At 38.7% G+C, this 19,748-nt stretch overlaps 2 protein-coding genes across 3 annotated transcripts; both read right to left on the minus strand.

Annotated features, from left to right (window-relative positions):
• Positions 1 to 4: 4 nt before the first annotated feature.
• Positions 5 to 6,594, minus strand: mknk1 (MAPK interacting serine/threonine kinase 1). Its single transcript, XM_008407033.3, has 14 exons — positions 6,425 to 6,594; positions 5,797 to 5,859; positions 5,269 to 5,371; positions 5,055 to 5,153; positions 4,876 to 4,973; positions 4,693 to 4,772; positions 4,525 to 4,598; positions 3,893 to 3,997; positions 3,755 to 3,810; positions 3,562 to 3,657; positions 3,282 to 3,476; positions 2,577 to 2,741; positions 2,436 to 2,479; positions 5 to 2,234 (listed from the first exon to the last, which is right to left on the minus strand). The coding sequence occupies exons 2-14, from the start codon at positions 5,848 to 5,850 to the stop codon at positions 2,015 to 2,017; spliced, it is 1,389 nt and encodes a 462-aa protein (XP_008405255.1). The 5' UTR covers positions 5,851 to 5,859; positions 6,425 to 6,594; the 3' UTR covers positions 5 to 2,014.
• Positions 6,595 to 7,795: 1,201 nt separating this feature from the next.
• Positions 7,796 to 14,904, minus strand: mob3c (MOB kinase activator 3C). 2 transcript variants are annotated; one of them, XM_008407034.3, is made up of 4 exons: positions 13,355 to 14,553; positions 10,117 to 10,701; positions 9,211 to 9,413; positions 7,796 to 8,144 (listed from the first exon to the last, which is right to left on the minus strand). In XM_008407034.3, exons 2-4 carry the CDS (start codon positions 10,532 to 10,534, stop codon positions 8,115 to 8,117), a joined length of 651 nt encoding a protein of 216 aa, XP_008405256.1. In that variant the 5' UTR covers positions 10,535 to 10,701; positions 13,355 to 14,553; the 3' UTR covers positions 7,796 to 8,114. The 2 variants fall into 2 exon arrangements, with proteins under 2 accessions (XP_008405256.1, XP_008405257.1); XM_008407035.3 differs by lacking the exon at positions 7,796 to 8,144 and having other exon boundaries at positions 9,220 to 9,413; positions 10,121 to 10,701; positions 13,355 to 14,904.
• Positions 14,905 to 19,748: the final 4,844 nt, after the last annotated feature.

The raw sequence follows: 19,748 nt of genomic DNA on the forward strand, positions 1-19,748 counted from the left end.
GAGCTGAAATTTCAACATTTTTTATTGAGAACACGACATCCCAGTGGAAATCTGCTCCATGCACAAGAACAGCTTTGCTCATCAGGTCCTACATCAAAGCTCTGCGGGGCTCCTTAATTGCGTACCCATTACCGCATCTCATTTGATGCCATTACAACCCGGCATGAGGGGGCGGCGGGGAGGGGAAGGGTTCTTTTTATGATTCATAAAAAACAAGAGCGAGGGTTTTAACATGGCAAGTAATTTTTTCCTGATGTTGTCTCAGAGCAAATCTCTCTTAATTCCTGCTTGACAATGAAAGCTCTCAGTTGCTGAAGAGATGGGGTGACCATGGCAACAGCACGAGATGCGGGGAAAAGGGGGGGGGGGGCGGGGGGGGAGGGGGGTCTGTTCGAGGGCGGCCAGTAAATTTACAAGGGTTCAAAGAAGTTCAGGTGGATACTGCAGCCCGAACATGAACCAAAAACAAAATGAAGTCAAAATACTTCAGCTTGCTCAATCCCTTTTTCTTCCATGTTCACATTACCAGATACAAAACTAAACAAAATACACTTACAAAAATAAATCCCTTCAATTACTTTAGGCCAATTTCTTACTATCAAATGTAACATGAGAATAAATCCCTTTGACTTTCACGACTATAAGTAAGAATCACAGCTCAAGTCTACAAAAAAAAAAACAAAAAAAAAAACACTCCAAATACACTAAACAGAGAGCAGAAAAAAAAATCAATATTTGTTGTGGTGTTTCTTTTTTTTTGTTTGTTTTTAGAGCAAAACAAAACCTATCTGGAGGATTGAAATAAAGATAATAAAAAAATCATAATGCTCTGCATACATTATATTTTCCTCCTACCATGGAAGCCCATTCAGACAACTTCAAAGAAATTGAGTCATAGCCACGCTTTAATGCTAAAATTATGGGTTGTAAATATATTATTGATGATTTTTAATTCAAATTATGAAATCTCAAGTCACAATTCTCAATTAAGTTTTATAAAATAAGTTATAATTCACATTAAAAACGTGAGGCAGATAACCATAATTTTGACTTCGTATCTGGACTTATAATAAACTTGTTTAAAAAAAAAAACAAGCTGCAAAACAAATGGAAAAACAGAATGAAAAACACAAAAATTATCTAAAAAATATGTTACCTTTTATAAATGTATATTTAATTGATTTGACTTTAAATATACATTGCATGTAATGATTATTATTACCTCAGTTATAACTTTGACGCTCATAAACAGCAACTATGACTTTAGTTTTCTTTGAAGTGGCACAAATGGGCTCCTCTTGCATTCACTCAAACTAAGTTCATCTTAAAGTACAGCAGTGCTACAGGTAGGTTGTGTTGCAGTGAAAAGATCCTCAATTCTAGCACCTGAATTTCACACTCATGCAATTACACATAATGACATTAACTGGTAATATGAATAAAAGGTCCAGGTTTCTCCAAGAGTCGTCCACTTCTATCCTTCAAATATAAACACAAACATCCAATCACCTCCACATATTTGCTTTAAGAAGCACAAATCGTCCCTTTTCCGAAGCTTAATAGTAAAATCAAAATACTGAATAATTCACAGCTAAAAAAGAAAAAAAGAAGAAAAATAAAATCTGCAAAAACAAAATGATTTTTGCGCGAGGACAGTAAACAGCTGCACCTCTAAAACGCTGTTATGCTAATGATATGTCCTTGAATTATCTGCTGGTAACAACAGAGGTTTTTGTTGTTGGCTTTTTGGTTGAGAATTACCAATAAATACATCTGTAAAGCTTAAAAAATACTTTTTTTAAAAGCGAAAAGTGATCGAGAGTTTAAATTCTAGGCAGCTTAAAAAAAGTGTTGGATGTAAAGTTAGTCAGCTCTGATGCCATGTGAGTGCTCCAATAAGACTCCCTGTGCAAAACAACAAAAACAAAACAAAACAAACAAACAAAAAAAAACGAGCTGGTAGAATCTGATATCGGTTAGTGAAGACAACCAGGAGGGAAGCTGTGCTGGTGGCTCAGGCTGCGAGGTCATCAGAAAGAGGAGAGAAGTCCCCGCTGCGCAGAGCGTTGGACTGGGCCCGTCTGCGGGCCAGCCGGGAATTGGAAGGAGGGGACAGCCTCATGGAGCAGACGATGGACGCCGAGTCCTCCTGCTGCTCGTCGTGCTGGGAGAGCTGCCGGTTAAAGGCGATGGCTTCTGCTGCAAACTGGGTCAGGTCCTTGGTGCTGCTGTTCCTGAAAAGAGGAGATTCAGTTTTTTAACGACCAACGCTGTCCGCACGATCCACAAAAAGCCACTGGACGAGGAATTAATGCTCTAAAAAAAAAAAAATGTCCCTTTCAACTCAAAATCATTTACTTCTCCCTTCCGCTGCCTAAAATGTGTCCGTTTTGTTTCAAAGCATCGTAAAGACATAAAAAACTCGCAAAGCAAACCTCTGTAGGACACGAGGAGTTGGAAGACCTCTCTCTGGTGCATTCTGGAAATATATTTAAAAAAGGATTAAAGCAGTTTACTCCCAGGATCAAATCAAACAACACAAGCCCTAAACGTGAATATATGTAAATAATACCGACCCCCTGTAACCAAGGATGCTGCAGGACCTGAGCAGCGCTGAGGCGCAGAGTGGAGTCCCGAACCAGCAGCTTCGATATGAGATCCTTGGCTCCGTCTGTGATGTGAGCCCAGTCCTTGTCTGGAAACTCGTACTTGCCCTCCTGGATGCTCTCAAACAGGAAACTCTGAGGAAAGCAGTACGACGTAATCTTACTTCTTTCCAAACATAAATATGATGACATTTTAAAAGACATAAACACTTATGGTGGATAACGTTGCATATTCAGTTTCAGAAGTGACCGACGTACAAAAGGTATTTCTTGATTTAACTTTTGTAAACAGCGAAATCCTGGGTCTTTTAACTCGATGGGAAGCAAGTAAAACTTGTTTTTTTTTTTAAAAACATATCACTATCACATCAAAATGTAATGTTTTGTATGGTGTTTTCTTTAAAACGTTGTAATTTTGTGTTTTTAATTACATAAAGCACCCCAAACCGCCTTGCTGCTAAAATGTGTTATTCACACAAAAATGTATTGATTAACACAAAGACCTGCTTTTTGTCCATTTCTCTGGACCGTCACCTACTTGACAGATGCAATGATTTATATAAGCATTACTTTATTTCACATGCATGGAGCTGGAACTGTAAAGCTCTATCAATGCATGTAATAATGCGTTTCTGTCAGACTTTATAAGCACAGAAACTAAATTTGAGAGCACACCTGGCACGCTCTGCATGCTTCCCCCCGGTCCCACCCGCAGTCGGTGCCACAGTGGCCTGTGAAGGGGGGGCTTCCACTCAGCAGGATGTAGAGGATGACGCCGAGGCTCCACAGGTCGCAGCGCTTGTCGTAGAAGGAGGCCTCGTCGGTGAACGCCTCCACTACTTCTGGAGCCATGTACTCCGCTGAGCCGCACTGAGAGAAGCGAGACGTCAGCGTGTTAAAAAGTCACGTCCGAGTCGTAAATCGGAGTTGGGAGTGAAATGTTACGAGCCCGTACCGGCGTGGTGAGCTCTGGCGTCGTTATGGGAGTACAGGCGCTGCTGAGCTTTACTCCGCTTCCCAGATCAAAGTCGCAGATTTTTACTGGTGACACCTGAGAGAAAACAGAAAAGGGGAAGGACATTTATTACAGCCATAACAAACACGTACAGGGATAACCGCCTCCCTTAAAGCTTAAGAACGTCACTTACCCGGTCGGTGTATTCGCACAGGATGTTTTCCAGCTTGAGGTCCCTATGAGCAATTCCTGAGAAGTAAAAAACACACTCCAAAATAAATCTTTTTCACGTCAAGATTTCGACACGTAAGCTGTTCAGAAATAAATGTACCCTTTGTGTGCAGAAAGTCCAAGGCTAGCGCAATGTCCCGGACCACCTTGCTGGCCTCCAGTTCGTTAAAGTGCTTTCGGTTCTGGATGTGTGTAAGAATGGAGCCTGAGGGAAGAGACGAGGATTACCTGCATTTCTGTTTACAGCGCCTTGCAAAAGTTTTCAAGTACAGAGGACTATTTTTCTGCCATAATCCGAGAGCACACATTTTCAGTCCGAAAGCAGGAGTTCATATCTTTTGTTCTCGAAACTTTTTAATACTTTTGCTTACGTTTTTATTTTGAAAGCAGGACTTCATGTCTTTCTTCTGAAAACTTGAAATGTTTGTACTCAAAGTGTTGTACAGACTGAAAATGTGTGCTCTTGGATTATGGCAGAAAAATTCCTCCATTTTCACACTCCTTTTAATTTTTAGCATTTTTGAAAAGAAATCCACAGTTTACTAAACTTTCTTTATGCTAGCTCAACGCATAAAATCCCAAGGAAATAAATTTGATTTCATGGTAGCATATTGGAAAAAGCACAAGAGTTCTGAATACTTTTGGAAATACTGAGAAAGCGATAAAAAAATAAATAAATTACATAAACGTGTCAGATGTGTGCAGATGGCACCGTTAATATTTCATACTTGCCTCCTCGCAGCTTTTCAAACACCAAGTAAAAGTACGAGCTGTCTTCAAAGAACTGGATCAGTTCCAAGATGTTCCTGAACAGAGGCATTCAGAGCTGTTTAGAATCGGTTTCATTTATTGTTTGAATGTGTTTTTAACAGAGATGACGAACAGATGGCATGAACTCACTTGTTTCCTTGACACTGATAGAGAGTCTCCACCTCTCGAAATACTCTGCTTCGGCTGTGCCCTGCGGCCTTTTCTATGATCTATGATCCCAAGACGACACGCAAGACATGTTTAGTTGTCTATATAAAAACATACAGTTGTAGTTATCTGACAAAAAAAACAAAACTAAAGAGAATTACTCACTTTCACAGCAAACTCCTGTCCATTTTGCAGGCTCACACATCCTTGAACTTTAGCATATGCCCCCTGACCAAGCACCTCATCTGTCAGTTTGTACAGATCTATGAGAGAAAGCAGGACATCAACACCACTGTTTCGCGTTGTCAAGCGATGAGGACGACACTATCAAATAACTTCATTACCATTAAAGGTTCCTGTGAAGCTGTCGGTTGCTCTAGTCCGTTTCTTCTTTCTCCTTTTGGAAAAATCCGGGATGTTCACCGGCTGACTTTTCTCAATCTCTGCAGCAGAGCAGAAAATTCTTAATCTACACGTGTAATTTAACATTTGCCAGGACGTGCTGCCATTCAAACGGGCATGCATACAGCCGCTACAACCATTACAAGCGGTGCATACCTGCTGTACCCTGCGAGAGGGGCTGCGGTTCTTCCGTGATGTTCCCATTGTTCTGGATTCTCGCACAGGTTTGTCCTACTTGGCCCACAGCCAGGGGGTTACCCTGTAACACAGAGAAGCAGGCCGAACAGCCAGGGGAGGGAGAAAGGGGGGAAAAAGCGAGAGCAGCCAGAGAAATCAGGTGGTGGTCCAGCAGAAAATGCAAGAAAAACAATGAATAATATGTCCACTTGGGCTTGGCTGTTCAGTTTCACGAAATCTTATTCATACAATCTTCTTTTTAAGAAGTCTGAACAAAGTTATAGTTGCACTTTTAGCATTAGTAACCCATCTCAACCCTGGTTACAAATGCAAATCTTCACTCAACCTTTTAGAGTGAATGACTCATGAATAATGGTTGAGCTTCTGCTTTTATTTGATCAGATAAGGCCAGGCAGTGTGAGAACTACTTCCAGTAAGCTCAACATCCTGAAACGCATTTCAGGAAGCGAAAGCAGAGAGATAGTAAGAGATAAGAGCAGACCAAACCTGGTGAGGATGCTGGATGGTCTGCAGCTCCGACATCACGCCATGCCTCACCATATCTGCCAACTAAAGGATTACAAACGGAATTAGTGAGAAATTCAGTGCAAGAAGCTGGCCAGGAATGCGTAATAACAAGCTACAGCGTGTAGGGAGAAGGGAGTACATGTAAAGAATTTGAGCTATGACAGTAAATCACCCAAGTATAGAATTATGTAGCTTCTGTAGAAATGCATGTCTGAATTTGTCAAATATTTTTAGCTTGGGTGCATTCAGTCAAAACCGGATCGGCTACAGCTTGTAAACTTATTGGTTTTAGTTGTATCCGAAGTAAACCTAATGTCTTCTTTTATAGAATGCGGATGGTCTGAATTTTATCAACAACCTGATCACTTAACAACTCGTCCAAAAGTATGGAATTAGCAGTTCTGTTCGTAAACAGCCCTTGTTTTTTGTTTTTTTGTTTTTCCCTGCTACTTAGCCATCTGTGGCTAAGGCTAGCTAACCAGCTAGGCTAACTTCTTCTATCGATTCATTCCTAGTTGCTTGACTGTTGACGCTAACGCTGTCACGAGAGAGTTCAAATAATCCCACATACGCAGTCAGATAAAACAAAATAGAAAAACACTCTTACCTGGACTCCAGAGCAGCCAAATCCTTCCTGTCAAAGCCTCTGCCGCCAGCTGATGTGAGCTCCCATTGCTAACTGAGATCAATCAGTCAGGCAGCCAATGACGCACAGGGCGGGAAAACACATAAGCAGCCTGTCGGCCCGGCCCTTTCGGTTTTCCCGTTTTTCTATTGGTGGAGAATGAGGCTGCCTGCGTTACGTGACTATACGTGACTGGCTCCACGCCTCAATCCACGTAGAGGGGATTTTTTGTGCGTGACGAGAGACTGTTTTTTACGCAGCCTCACGCCCCTTTCAGAGGGCTGACAAGTCAGCACAAAGAGGTAGAATGATTCAAACCATGTCACTATTAAAACCATTATTATTTTATAATGTTATACACTGAATAATGTCCAATTTGCATTTGGACTACGGAGGGCTAATAGTATCACAGTTCGCCAAATAAAGAAATTGTACTCTATATCTATTCCAGATATTCCAGATTGTGAAATCAGTTGACAGGATTTTACAGGAGTCCCTAACACTTTGTTTTCTGGTCTTTGATGGCTCCCTTCAGGATGTAGAGTTTGCTGTCTAGGATGTAAGACACAAAGGGGATCATCCATATCCTCAAATTTTAACCCAAGACGAGGACAAGGTCTGATAAAGCACACTTTATAAATGAATGTTCATGTGTTCGTAAATGGGATTTGTTTTTGATTTTTTTGTATTTTTATGTAAGTACAAAATAAACACTGTATACATTTAAATAAGGTTTTTCTAGTTTGATTATCCACTAATACCATGTTGTGACCAATAATCTTGAAAAGTATGGTTATGGCGGGTTTTCTCTGTAGTTGCAATTTGGATTTTCCAGGTTATTTATGCAAGTGATTAATACATTTCAAAAGAAATAATTATTTTGTTGTTAAAGCCTCTGTTTCATGTACACTTGCTGAATTGTTTATCTTTAATTCCAATTTCCAGTAATTTAATACTTATAGATTTAAACAACAGGAAGTAAATTCTTCCTGTTAAAGGGGAGTTTTCCTTTCCACTGTCGCCACATGCATGCCCACCACGAGGGATTGCTGCAGTCAAAATTTGATGAATTGAATTGATTGCATTGTTTGACAACTAAGATCAATTTGAAACATATAGTACTTTTCTTTTTTGCATTTTTCAAAAGTGTGTTAGTTGTGAATTGCCACTGTACACAAACAAAATCAAATCAACATAACATTTATATATTTTTTTGTTTATGACCCTTTATCTTTATGTTTTGAGGACTGCGTCCAGATATTAGTCACATTTATTCTTTTTCTTTTGATAGAAGCGTAATATTTGATGGCCTTACTATGCTTTTATTTTGCAATAATCAAAAACACGCTCAGAGACGTTTAATAAAAACATTTATAACCAAAAACGTTCATATGTCAAGCACAACACATAAAAACTTAAACTTGAAGCAAAACCACATAAAATGCAAGGAAAAAAGAAGTGGCGTTTTGCCAAAGGTGGACACAGAAGTATGAAGATATAGCACCTCAAAACGTGCACTGTCTCTGAAGATGCAGCATCTCTCTCCAAGGGCGAGGGAAAGGTGAGTAAAATCCATGAAACTGTCCAACGTTTAGAATGTTTTACAGATGATGTTCTCTCCGGGGGCTCAGATAACGTCATAGTGTAAACTCCTCTGTCCATGTGCTTCTCGTCAAGTACATATCTTCTCTGTCATCTCCCTCTGCAAAGCAAAACGAGGAGTGAGTTAACACAATAAATATTCAGTATTTCCAAAGAGATCCATTGTAATAAACTGAAATTAGAGTTTCAAAATGAAACCGATATTTGGGGGTGAGATTTCCCGCTTTTGTTCCTCCAAGACCAATAATGAGGACGTTAAAAAAGAAAGCAAGTAATAATGTGAAAACAAAACTGGATTTCCTTTCTCTGCGAATGCTGAAATAATCGTCTCATCTTCATTTTTATTTCTTCGTGGAAAGAGCTCCACAGCTCAGGCTTCATAGCAAGAATAATTGAAACCTTTCGCTGGCACGGAGAGCACAGTTCTCCATCTGCTCTGATGTGATAGAGCTCTCTGCTGGAAAAATGCTACAAATTACAGATTCTTTTCTCATTACATGACTGCAAAGAGTTGGCGTGTTGTTTTAGGCCAACTGGTTCAAAGCAGTTGAAAACCTCCGTTGGAGAAGGAAAGTTGAGGTCAAGAAATTTAACATTTATCCATTTGCCATCAATAAGCGGATGGGAAACTGTTGTCATGGAGAAAATACAGCTGATGTGTCAAAGTGCTTTATATTTTTGTCACACTGTAAGCGCCCCCGCCCCCCTCCCCAGAATCACCCAGAATCAAGCTCCATTCATACTCCCATTAACTCTGACCAGATTTCTGGTCTCTCTTCTCTCTTTCTGGGGAGAAATATTCCTGCATCATAATGCTGCCACTGCCATTTTCACCATTTTCCTGTGCAGTGTTAGCTGCGTTGAATCATATCTTACATGTTGCTCTAAACAAAAATACAATTTTGGACGTCATGACCAGAGCACCTCCTTCCACATGCTTGATGTATGAACTGAAAATCGTGCATAATTTCTCTTCTGTAACACAATTATCCAGTAGTTTCTGTTGGTCTAAATCCCTCTGAAATTAATAGAAATTTTCAAAAAAGCACCCCATAGATATAAAATCTTTAACAAGGCATCGTTTGTCTTGTCTATGGTGAGTAGGGAATAGCTTTTCTTTCATTCAATGGACAGTTAACAGAGTGGTGTGGATGTTAAAAACTCACCAGAGGCTCCAGTTCAGAGTTATCGATGAGACTGAACTCTGAGATGAAGTAGTAGTAGTGTTTGTAGCAGGTGTTGATGTGGGCCTCAGCGCCCATGCTGCAGATGCTGTCAAAGTGATGGATGTAAACATGCACAAACACCCTGAAGAGACGGCTCAGGATCTTCTTGCATACTTGCTGGAAGTTCTTAGGAAATGGTACACCTGAAGGAAAGAAGCAGGAAATGAATAATTTCCCATTTTTGTGTCAACATTGTGACATTGGGTGTTGACCAATTAGGGCTTTGACTACAAAAAAAAAAAGTCATCTGAAAACCGCTGCGTTTCATTCTAAGTCAAGACAATAAAACAGTTCTGAAAGAAGTCAATTCACTGAGGTACGCATCTGTATTATATGATTATTTTGCACCCTATTATAAAAACAACAGCTCAATAGGAAACATCCTATTAGAAATACTTTAAGTGCAATAACCCAAATGGTACATAAAAGTCTTGCTAGTCGTACAAAATAATAAAATAGTTGTGCCTGTTAGCCTATGGGTTTTTATAAGTTCATGCAGGAAAGTGGTGGAAAAGCTATCAAGTTGTAGTTTTTCCAGAGTCTTGCAGAGGATCATTTTGATCTGAGCCCCAACTCCTGAGCTATCCCTCATTTATGCAGGCATTTCTCACCTCTCAATAAATCAGTGATTATGTTTGTCATAAAAAAAATATTGCCACTGTTATCTACTCTCTGCTAAATGCCAATATCACTTTCTAATTAACCTCATATTGAACTAGATCCTCTTGTTGGAAAGCATAATGAGGTCGCATAGCAGGCACTGATGCATCACTGCACAAAACGCCCGGTCCTCTCTCAGATGATGCACTCAGTAACACCTTTCATTTGAGAAGTTCTCACACACACCTACTCTGGTGGGGAAGATGTCCTCATTGTTGATTAGAGACTCTATCCAGTCCATCAGCAGGTTCATGTACTTGATGGCAGGCAGCTTGGTGGGCTTCTTGTAGTCCTCGCCATCCTGCCATCTGTACTCGTACTTCAGGCCCCCGGACATGATGGGGCACGTGCGCTCGCTGCAGTACTCGCTGACTGTGCCATAGATCAGGTTGATCCTGTTGAAGAAGTCCACCACGTGAACCGCGATCCAGTCGTTGAGGTTCTCCCCCTCGGGCAGCTGTACCACCTTCCTCAGGTCCAGGCCCGACTTGAGCGAGGCCTGGGCCTTCTTGTAGAGTTCGAAGCGCTGCGTGCCGGGCTCAAAGCGCTTCCTTGGCCTGAACGTTTTGGCTTTGCTGAACACTTGTCCGAGACACAGCGCCATTGGCTCAGCCGCTTCCCCCGAGATAAGGGGAGATTAGGGTCTCCACAATGAAGAATAAGTTTGAGTTTGATAAAGCTGAGCCTCCTGAGTGAATGAGAGGGAGCAGCGTGGTTCAGGTTACCAGGGGTCAGTGTCTGTCATGTGAAGATTTCCAGCTGAAACTTTTTCTGTAAAGAGCAACAACAGTTGTGTTAGACAGTCCAAAATTTTAAAGGAAACAACACAAAATCCTACCAGTCGAATATGCAAATGGGTTTAATTAAGAATAAATAATAAAAAAAATGTGTTGCTTCATCAGCTGGGATCAAATCTTCCTAAAAGTTGATACTGCATTAACTTTTTTAGGGATTTTATGTGACAGACCTCGACATAGACACAGTAGGTCTGCGTAGTTGTGATGTGAAAAACAAGCATGTTTTTTTGTGTTTTTTTTTAAATCTTGAGGTTCAACCTCACTGAGTCAGTGCTTAAAAAAATCATTTTCCTTCTCTGGCACAACAACAACTAAACTTCAGCAGTGACATGGAAGCTGCTCATAGTTGATGGGAAAATTAATTGAGCTAAATAAAAAACAAAACTGGAAGGAAAGCAAAAGCGTTATGTTCTCCTTCCAGCAGAACGATATAAAATATATAAATGGAGCTAAAATGAGCTGAGAATGGCCCAGTCAAAGTCCAGCATTAAATTTAGCTTAAAATATAAAAGGGGCTCTACATTATTCTGACTGAGATACAGAAAGTTTGGGAAGAGAAAAGAGCAAACTGTATGTGTCTAGACAACAATCTGGTGAACACCAGATGAAAAGGCACAGCATGATTGGATCTACATGCATATTATGCAGTTTCAATTTCTCACACACTCTTCAAGAGCCACAAGACACACCGAGGCGAGTTTCATTGAAACCCCTCCTGCTTCAGCACACAACGTGTTTGCTGAAGCAGTGGTGTTTTGTCAAATGTGTAGTTTACAACAGCGTAGTAAACACAGCATCATAGCAGAGAGGAACAGCTATTATTAAGGTCACACTTTTGGAGGAAGAGGAAATAATGACTGACAAGCAGCAACATTTCATTTTATTTTCCGTGTTGACGGAAAAAAGAAGAACGAAAGGCAGCGGCGGGACTCATAGTCACTGCGTCGGACCAGGACCGAGCAGGGAGAGTTTAGTTTTTTTAGTTCGACTGCATGTGTTTCTTCATACAATTCCTCATCTAAACTACTCATCTTGCTCTCTGGCTGAAAAAAGGACTTATTGAAGTTCAGTAGTTGGGGCTGTTTTTCACATTAACAAACACAAAATTCTTACCAATCTGACCATCATTCATCAGAGGGACGAAAAGTTCGCCAGGGGGTTGTGACAAGACGGGGCGGACTACATGAGGCTGTGAACAAAATGACACGAAATGGCTCGACCATACAGAAACCTGAAGCAGTTGACTAAAGTAGGCTAAACACAAAGGCAGTCCACACTCTTTAGATGTTTATTTGAGAATGTTTTCTTTTTGAAAACTCTGTTTTCTTTCCACTTCCCAACAAAGCCCTACATTTCCAGACCTTTTCTTAACTAAGCTGTTACTCATGATAATTTGAAACTAAATTGTCTAACAATAAACACACAAATAACCTCTGAGGATAAGTTGTGCCTTTATTAGCTCCTTTGAGGTCCGTGAGCAAAATGACCTTTTCAGTTGGCTTTAAAAATAGCAGCAATTTGTTGGGACAAGAGTCAGGCCACTCGAGTCAAGCCTAATTGAGAAAATAAATGCCACACCGTGACTCCCTACGGATTAAATGTCCTCAGTGAACTCAGCTCACTGGTGAGATGGAACAGCATGACAGAGACCCCTAAATGTTTTGGTAAACAAAACTAAACAGGAAACAGCAGAATGAAAAAAAAAATACTTTGAGAAGAGATTAAGGTTTCTTCAGTATGAAAAATGTATTTGGGGTCATGAAGAGCTTGTTGAAGTGAGTTGTTTTAATTATTCCGTCGCGTTTGCTTGAGAAGCTGCCTTTAAATTTTGCACAGGGAGTCACTATAGGTTTGACATGGCGAAGCGTGAGGTTGCAATACGACACTACTGTATATCCGCGTTTGTGTCCCGAGTCCCATTTTTAACTGCCGTTTCCTGTTGCTTTTTCCCTTCCTGAAGCCACTATGCCTTCTAAAAAGCAGGAACTTCACTATCATTTGACTCCACGTTACAAACCAAGATGTGGGAACTTTTGTACATTTGTGCACCAGACAGTTTTGATCAAATAGGTCCTGGTAACAAAATTATAGTTTTAGATGAAAAGACAAAAAGAAACACAGAGACTAGTTCTCAGTAAAAAGCAGCATTCACACTGGGATTGCTCTCAGTTCACCAGAGTGGAAGAGTGAATACGTGGTCATGGGACAGCAGCTGATGTGCCAATAAAAGAAAAAAGGGGGAGGCACATTTCCAGAGTTTCGTTTGACGAGTCTGAGAGACCTTTTTTTTTCAGCCAAAAGCAAAACACACACCAAACTTGTTTCAAAACCCATCAACAACTGGGAACATGACAGTCAAAATGACGACGAAGTGACGTTAATTTTGTTCACTCTGCAAGTCTCAACAACCTCACGCTAAAACAGGTCTAATCATGCTCTGGGAATAACAGGCACTTCATGCATGCTTTTCTGATTTTAACAGTTTGACTCTGACACACCGGAGTAGTAGAAGTCCACAGAGAAGAGAAAAAGAAAAAACTCCTACAGAACAGATAGGATAACAAAAAACTTCTTCAGCAGTGAAGAATGTGAAATTAACTGAATGGATGAAACTCTCACCACTGTACCTCACTGAAATCCCTCGGCGGAGAGTTTGGGATGTGGCGGAAAGTCGTTCAGAGAGGATTATGCTCCCTGTGGAAGTCAGAGCCAGCTGTTCCCTCTCTGGCTCCTCTCAAACCTGCCTCTCCGACGGTCAACCGGCAGTGGAGCTCTTACTTTGCTCAGCAGCACGGGCAACACAGAAAAGCATAAAGAAAAACTGTTTGGTTTTTCTTCCTGTGGATGATGTCACATCCTGACTTTGTCTGCTAGCCTCTGCTGTTTACGAATGTATGTCCACATGTGGGTGTGTTTGTAGAGAACCTATAAATTTAAATAGAAAAGGCTTCCCAAAGCATGACTCTGCCCTCTTTCCTTTCTTCTTTTTTTTTTTTTTTCCTTTTGTCATTCAGTAAGACGAGTAGCCAGCCCACTTACTTCACCCAACCCCAGCCCTCTGGTAAAAGTCCTAAGAAAACAACCCCTTCTCATGAACCACATGTTAGACAGAGGCAGAGATCCCACAAACATTTCTGGATGCCTGGGAGTCTGCTTGTCTTTTTTTAAGACTCAATACCATACCATTAAAATTCTTTGCGTTGCAGAAATGCTTGAGCTAAACTTACAGTGCTCAGAAAAAGGGCAGCTCTTTACCTCTTAATGTGATATTTATGGGAGAACACGCTTTGAATCGTGACTGGGGCGCCTTGAGGAGGCAACTATTGTTATGGTAGTTGACCCTCCCTTTTGTCTTGGAGAGAATGAGTGTCACTGAAGTATGGGAGTCTGTTTCTAGAGTGAAACCCAACCTGGCAAAAGAAAAGCCGAGTATGGACTCGTTAACGGGTGCCCTCTTGTGTAGGAGGAATACATGTGTAAATATACGTGTGGGCTGTGAGATAAGTTAACATCTGGAGTTTCGGTGAGTTGTTTTTAAAAGGTACATATCATCTTAACGAGCCTGATTGGATCAACCGGCTACAGAGGAAGTCAACAAGTCAGAGAGACAGAGAAACGTTTCTCTGAGTCTGGTTCTGCTGGAGGTTTATTTATCTTAGAAGCATGTTTTTTCCTAAATAGCTTTGTAGAATGGTAATTATTTTTATCCAAACTGAATATTTCATGCTAATTTTAACTGCTGCCTAAAGTGAAGGCGGGTGTGTATTTTTGCTTTATTGCACAGATTGTTATAATTATTTTTATTATTTCCCTTTTGTGAGCCACTTTTTCCACCCCCCATTAATTACTAGTGAGACGTTTTTAAGCACTTGAATTAACTTTAAAGCTTGGGTTAAATTTATTTCAATGAGATTAGAGGTGCCAAATATTATGCCATCACTAATTTATTAAAATGTATTAAAAATTGACATGGCATTTTTCTCACTGAATAAAGTTAGGATTTTTCATAAATTATTGATGTCAACTGCTGTTTTCTTTATTCCTATTTGTATTTGATTCTTGAGAATAGGGACAAAATGGGTTTTAATTTTCCCAATTTTTCTTTTTTATTATTTCTCAACCTTATGTATGCAAATATGAGAAATATTGTTTTGGAAATGTAAAGATGTTAAGGTGCAGGCTCCCAGTTGCAACATTTTTATTTTATTAATTTTTAATCGACCTGACCCAGAACTTTGTCTGACAAAAATAAATATACAATGATTTTTAAAATACCACATTAGTGATATTTTTACTCATTTTTACAGACAAATGCTTGTCAAGAAACAAAAGAAATATTTAAAACAAAAACAACAAAAACTAAAATTAAGCTTTTATTTCACAAAATTTCATCAGAGTTTTGTAAATTGTCAGTTATGGAGTTGACACATCATGGTTGTGACGAGCAACTTAGGAATAAAACAGAAGAAAAAAACTAAAGAATAACATAAGCTAACCAGAGCTAACTAGCCCTCTTGGCAAAGAAAGAGAAAGGAAGAGGTTCTGGTGCCCCCCAATAATGCCTGTTTTTTTATTTTTACATTCTTTTTATGTCTGACGGTGTTGACAAAAACTAGGGACAAATTTCAATGGAGTTGGAAAAAATATAAAAATGATTTTTAATTCAATTTATTGATACTTTTATAATTATTTATATGACTACTTATACTTAATTGTCATAATATATAATTTTAGTAATTGTTTTAAACTACTCTAATGTATTGAGTTCTGCTCCAGGACAAGGAATTTTACAGGCACCAGCCACCTACTACAATGTTTAAAATAAAAAAATATATACAGCAAACACCAGGAAAATATACATTATTGTGCTCACATGACCCAGGTTAGTTTAGTCAAATATTTGAAAAAATTATATTTTGTGTATATTTTATTCAAATTTTGTGCTTTATCCATAGGAACTATTTTGTCCCTATTCTCAAGAATCACTGCCGCTGCTGTTTTCTTTATTTCAATATGTGTTTTCATCTATATCGATAATTTTAACAAATTTGTTAAAATGTCTGTTTTTGCGCCATTTCAGCTGGTAATACGAAGTACTGTCAGAATCAGTCAAGTGTAGTAACCATATACACACACTAGATGTCGCCCTGATTTAATGTGATAGATCTGCAACATGAGCCATGAGGAAGTTATAAATAAAGAATTGCAATTGATATGTTTAATATATTTGATCTTTGGAAATAAATAATTTGTTCACTCTTAGGAAAATTCCTTAAGATTAAATTTCTAGATTACATGAACTCAAAATGTAGTAAGGGAGTCCAGATAGTACACTGTCAACACATTAAATAAAGGTCCAAAGTTGAAAAATAAGATTTTTGTAAATATCTAAATTTTTATGCTGTAAAATCTATGGATCAAAGCATGTGTTTTATTTAGTCAATTTTAGTTCAATATTTAGGTCAAAGCTCTGAAATTTGGAACTGCAATAGGAAGTGGGTCTCCAGATCTTCCACAGGGGATCTTAATAACTTTGGGTAAAAATGATCAAGGACAAGCAAATGTTTTTAAATGTAACTATAATAACTAATGAAAGTTTGAGCAGTTTTTCAAATTTTTCTTTCATGGAACAATGTCACTGAATTTCCACAACAGAATAAATCTTAAAGAAAAAAAAAAGATATACTTTTTTAAATAAAAACCAACATGAATTTGAGATTTTTTTTTAAATGAAAACAAACTTCCTATGGTAGATATTTATCAATAATTCTCAATAATTCTAAGTCGTCCTTTTTCAACTGAATTAGTTTTATTTAGCTGGACTGAGAGCAAAAATGTCTGTTTGGATTAAGTTTTTAGACCTCTGGTTGAAGGATGTACATATTTTGTAGTTTTAAAAAATGTCTACATTCACTTGAATAACGAGTGAGCATATACAGTGTAAAAATGTAGTTAATGTTTTTTTATATAATTGGATCTCAAAGCCTTAAACTTTTTTAAGCTTCACATCATATCATGTTACTCTCTCATCAAAAACATTGAGTGTTGCTTTGATTCGTTTTAGAAACTCTGCGCTGACCCTTCCGATCTGTGTGTGAATGGACGGACGTGTCTTGTAGTGTAAACACACCGAATGATCAACAAGAAATATTTAAGTGAACGACCGTCACAATTTACTCCAAGAAATGGATGATTTCTAATGTGTTTGACTCATGTTAAGCTAACTTAGAATATTTTATAAATGCCTTTAAAATCAGATTTTTCAGAAATTCTCAAAGTATCAACAGAAGGAAAAAATGGCATAAAGAAACAGATACACACGTGAAAATAATACAAAGAATAGGCAGGGCCTCCATTAAATTCTTTTTGTTTAATGTTGCATATAGAACAATGTAAATGATGAATGGTGTGGATGAATCACAGAGATAAACGTGCGTATTAATCCACCTTGCCCTAAGTTCTAGTTTTCCTCTTTCCTCTCAGTCTCACTGTCATCTTTAAACAATGTGTCAGAGGGGGAAGTACTACCAGCCGGGCCTTTTTTTAAATTTTTTGTTCGCCTGTCACTAAGCTCTTAGCTTTCTCATAGTTATTTGAAAACATGCTTGTCATTATTGTGGCAAACCTGGAGCAAAGCACCTTAATTGAGTGCACCTTAACTTGCATGGCAACTTGCATGGTAAACACTCAAATAAGTCACACATCACTGGTGCTTCCGGAGTCTGGAAAGTAAGAACATTCTGTCACGTTAAAAAACATTTCTTGTACATTTCCCCTACACGACATTTGTGCTTTTATTGTGTGTGTGTTAAAATCTGTCTGATAACCTGATTATTAATTCTGATAACCTGATTATTAATTGTGTGCGAGAAAGGCGACCACTGGAAACAGAGGAAAAATCATTTGACTGTTTTATAGCTGAATGACAAAGCATTACAGCTGTACAGCAGGTTCACTGACCTGCTTCAGATCATTAAACGGATCGTCATGTCAGCCAATTGGCCAATCGGCCAATCACAGAATCTAAATATCTGCCCACTAACCTCATTTAAAAATTCAACAAACATCATGTCTCTATCTTAAGATATGAAGTTTGTTGCTTAAATGACTTCATACCAAACATAAGGTTTGGTTTACGGCTTTGCGGAAAGTAGCTATCGCTGCCATTGGGTGATACATAATCTGAAGCAGGTTTTCATCTTATCTTGGTATCATAAGCGCTGAATGAGAACTCTACTTCGTAAAGATGTGACTCTTTTATTCCACAGCGTAGGCTGCCTGTTGGAAGATAAACACTGCTCAATCAGTTCTTCTTGTCTAGGTGATAATTTACCTATCAAGTATTATCTTATTAGATAAGACGTCGTCAAGCTACTTGAACTCCCCCCGACCATTTCGGTTTGACTCCTATGTTTTGAAGTTAATGTCAGTTTTATAGTTTTCTCTTTTCAAAATGTATTTTTCTCATTCAGTCAAGAACTTTGTGTCTTGTAGAAAAGAGACAGGTATCCTCAAAGACAATAAAACAATGTCAAAGGAGTATCAGTTTTGAGATTGACATTACTTACTCTCTTCTCAATAATCAGTGGAATTATTATTATTATTTGACTAGATTTCTGCATTTTCCACTGCTATTTCCATCATTTTAAAATATTTTGATGTTAAAATATTACCTTAAATTTATTTATGCCATTGGCATGAACAATGTTGAGCTTAAAATGTATTTAACCTCCAGAAGATGACAGTAGGAAATGTAATTTATTTGCGTTGTTATTATTAAATGTCAAATTTTTTCATTTATGTAGGTTTAAAAGTATACATTTTGCTTGTACCTAAAATTACATCTTGCACACCAATGTTGAAGATGTTGGAACCCTCGACTTTATCCAACTCTCAGGGACTCTCACCAACTAATACTTCAGGCCAAATAGTATTTCCAAGCAGGAATGGACATAGTTGTCAATGTCCATTTTTAAATTCACTTTTTATCTCAGCTCTATGGCTCCTGTTAGAGGGTCGAATACATAATGGCTGCACAACTGAGTCGGAGCATCTCCAAAAAATGTGACTCTTGGGGCTGTTCATGGTCTGCAGTGATCACCGTCTAGCAAACGTGGTGGGCCGTGTGGTCTGGCCAAAAAGTGAGCTACTTCAGCTCCATGTTGTTATTGTAGTTACTGTGGGTTTCGAAAAAGGAGCTAAAATACACGGTACATACCAACTTGTGCAAATTCATAAGTAGAAAAACTCCAAAATAAAAAATATTTGGCTGAAATATTGCAGTTTTTTTGAGAGCCTACTACTGTCGCCCATCTCTAAAAGGTCCCAAACATTATAAACATACAGTAATAAAATAAAAAAGACACAAAAAGTCAATGGAGATAGCAATATTGCCCTCCTGTCTATGCATAAAATTGCTATTTCCATGAGGGCCTCTTAGACAATATGCAGTATAAGTTCTCTTAGGTGACGTTCACACAGCAGGCAAATGCAACCTATATCCAATGTAATTGTTCATATGCATCTCAATTTTTTGATGGCAGTCTGAACGACTCTATTAAGTTTTCAAGCCCATGAATTCCTATCTGTGCCACTTCCTTATATGCTGTACTAAAGTGTTAAAGCTGACTTCACTCTGAACAGTTGCGTCACATTTTATGACTTGTGTCATTGATGTGAGACACACATCATAATTCTGCTCCGGAAAAAGCCAGAGGTGGTAAATCTGGACGTAAACAATGAGGCTCTCATTGTTTACGTCGCCAGCAGCGACCAACATTTGGGTTTCTTTTTTCTTAGCTAGCATTTGTCTTGTGCATTTTGTCTTGTTATGATCTTTTGAAAATACTGTCAGCTCCCACTTCAACAATGTTAAATATCTCCATTTAGATGGCAGCATCCTTTGTTATTTCATAAAAAAAAAGTGTGCTGCTGTGTCAATCTGGGGGTGTAAACCTTTGACACAGAAGTCTGATTGAGCGCATTTAAATAGCATGAACAAAACAAAAACAAGCAAATATA

The sequence above is a fragment of the Poecilia reticulata genome, chromosome 4, assembly GCF_904066995.2.
Source record: "Poecilia reticulata chromosome 4, P_reticulata-male-v2, whole genome shotgun sequence".
Lineage (NCBI taxonomy): Eukaryota > Metazoa > Chordata > Actinopteri > Cyprinodontiformes > Poeciliidae > Poecilia > Poecilia reticulata.

Coding starts and splice junctions, on each gene's coding strand:
- mknk1 (XM_008407033.3), bottom strand. CDS start 5,850: ATGGTGAGGCATGGCGTGATGTCGGAGCTGCAGACCATCCAGCATCCT. Junction 5,154..5,268: donor CCTCTCGCAGGGTACAGCAG/GTATGCACCGCT, acceptor GCTCTGCTGCAG/AGATTGAGAAAAGTCAGCCG. Junction 4,773..4,875: donor GACAGGAGTTTGCTGTGAAA/GTGAGTAATTCT, acceptor TTGGGATCATAG/ATCATAGAAAAGGCCGCAGG.
- mob3c (XM_008407034.3), bottom strand. CDS start 10,534: ATGGCGCTGTGTCTCGGACAAGTGTTCAGCAAAGCCAAAACGTTCAGG. Junction 9,414..10,116: donor CATCTTCCCCACCAGAGTAG/GTGTGTGTGAGA, acceptor TCTTTCCTTCAG/GTGTACCATTTCCTAAGAAC. Junction 8,145..9,210: donor ACTCTGAACTGGAGCCTCTG/GTGAGTTTTTAA, acceptor TTTGCTTTGCAG/AGGGAGATGACAGAGAAGAT.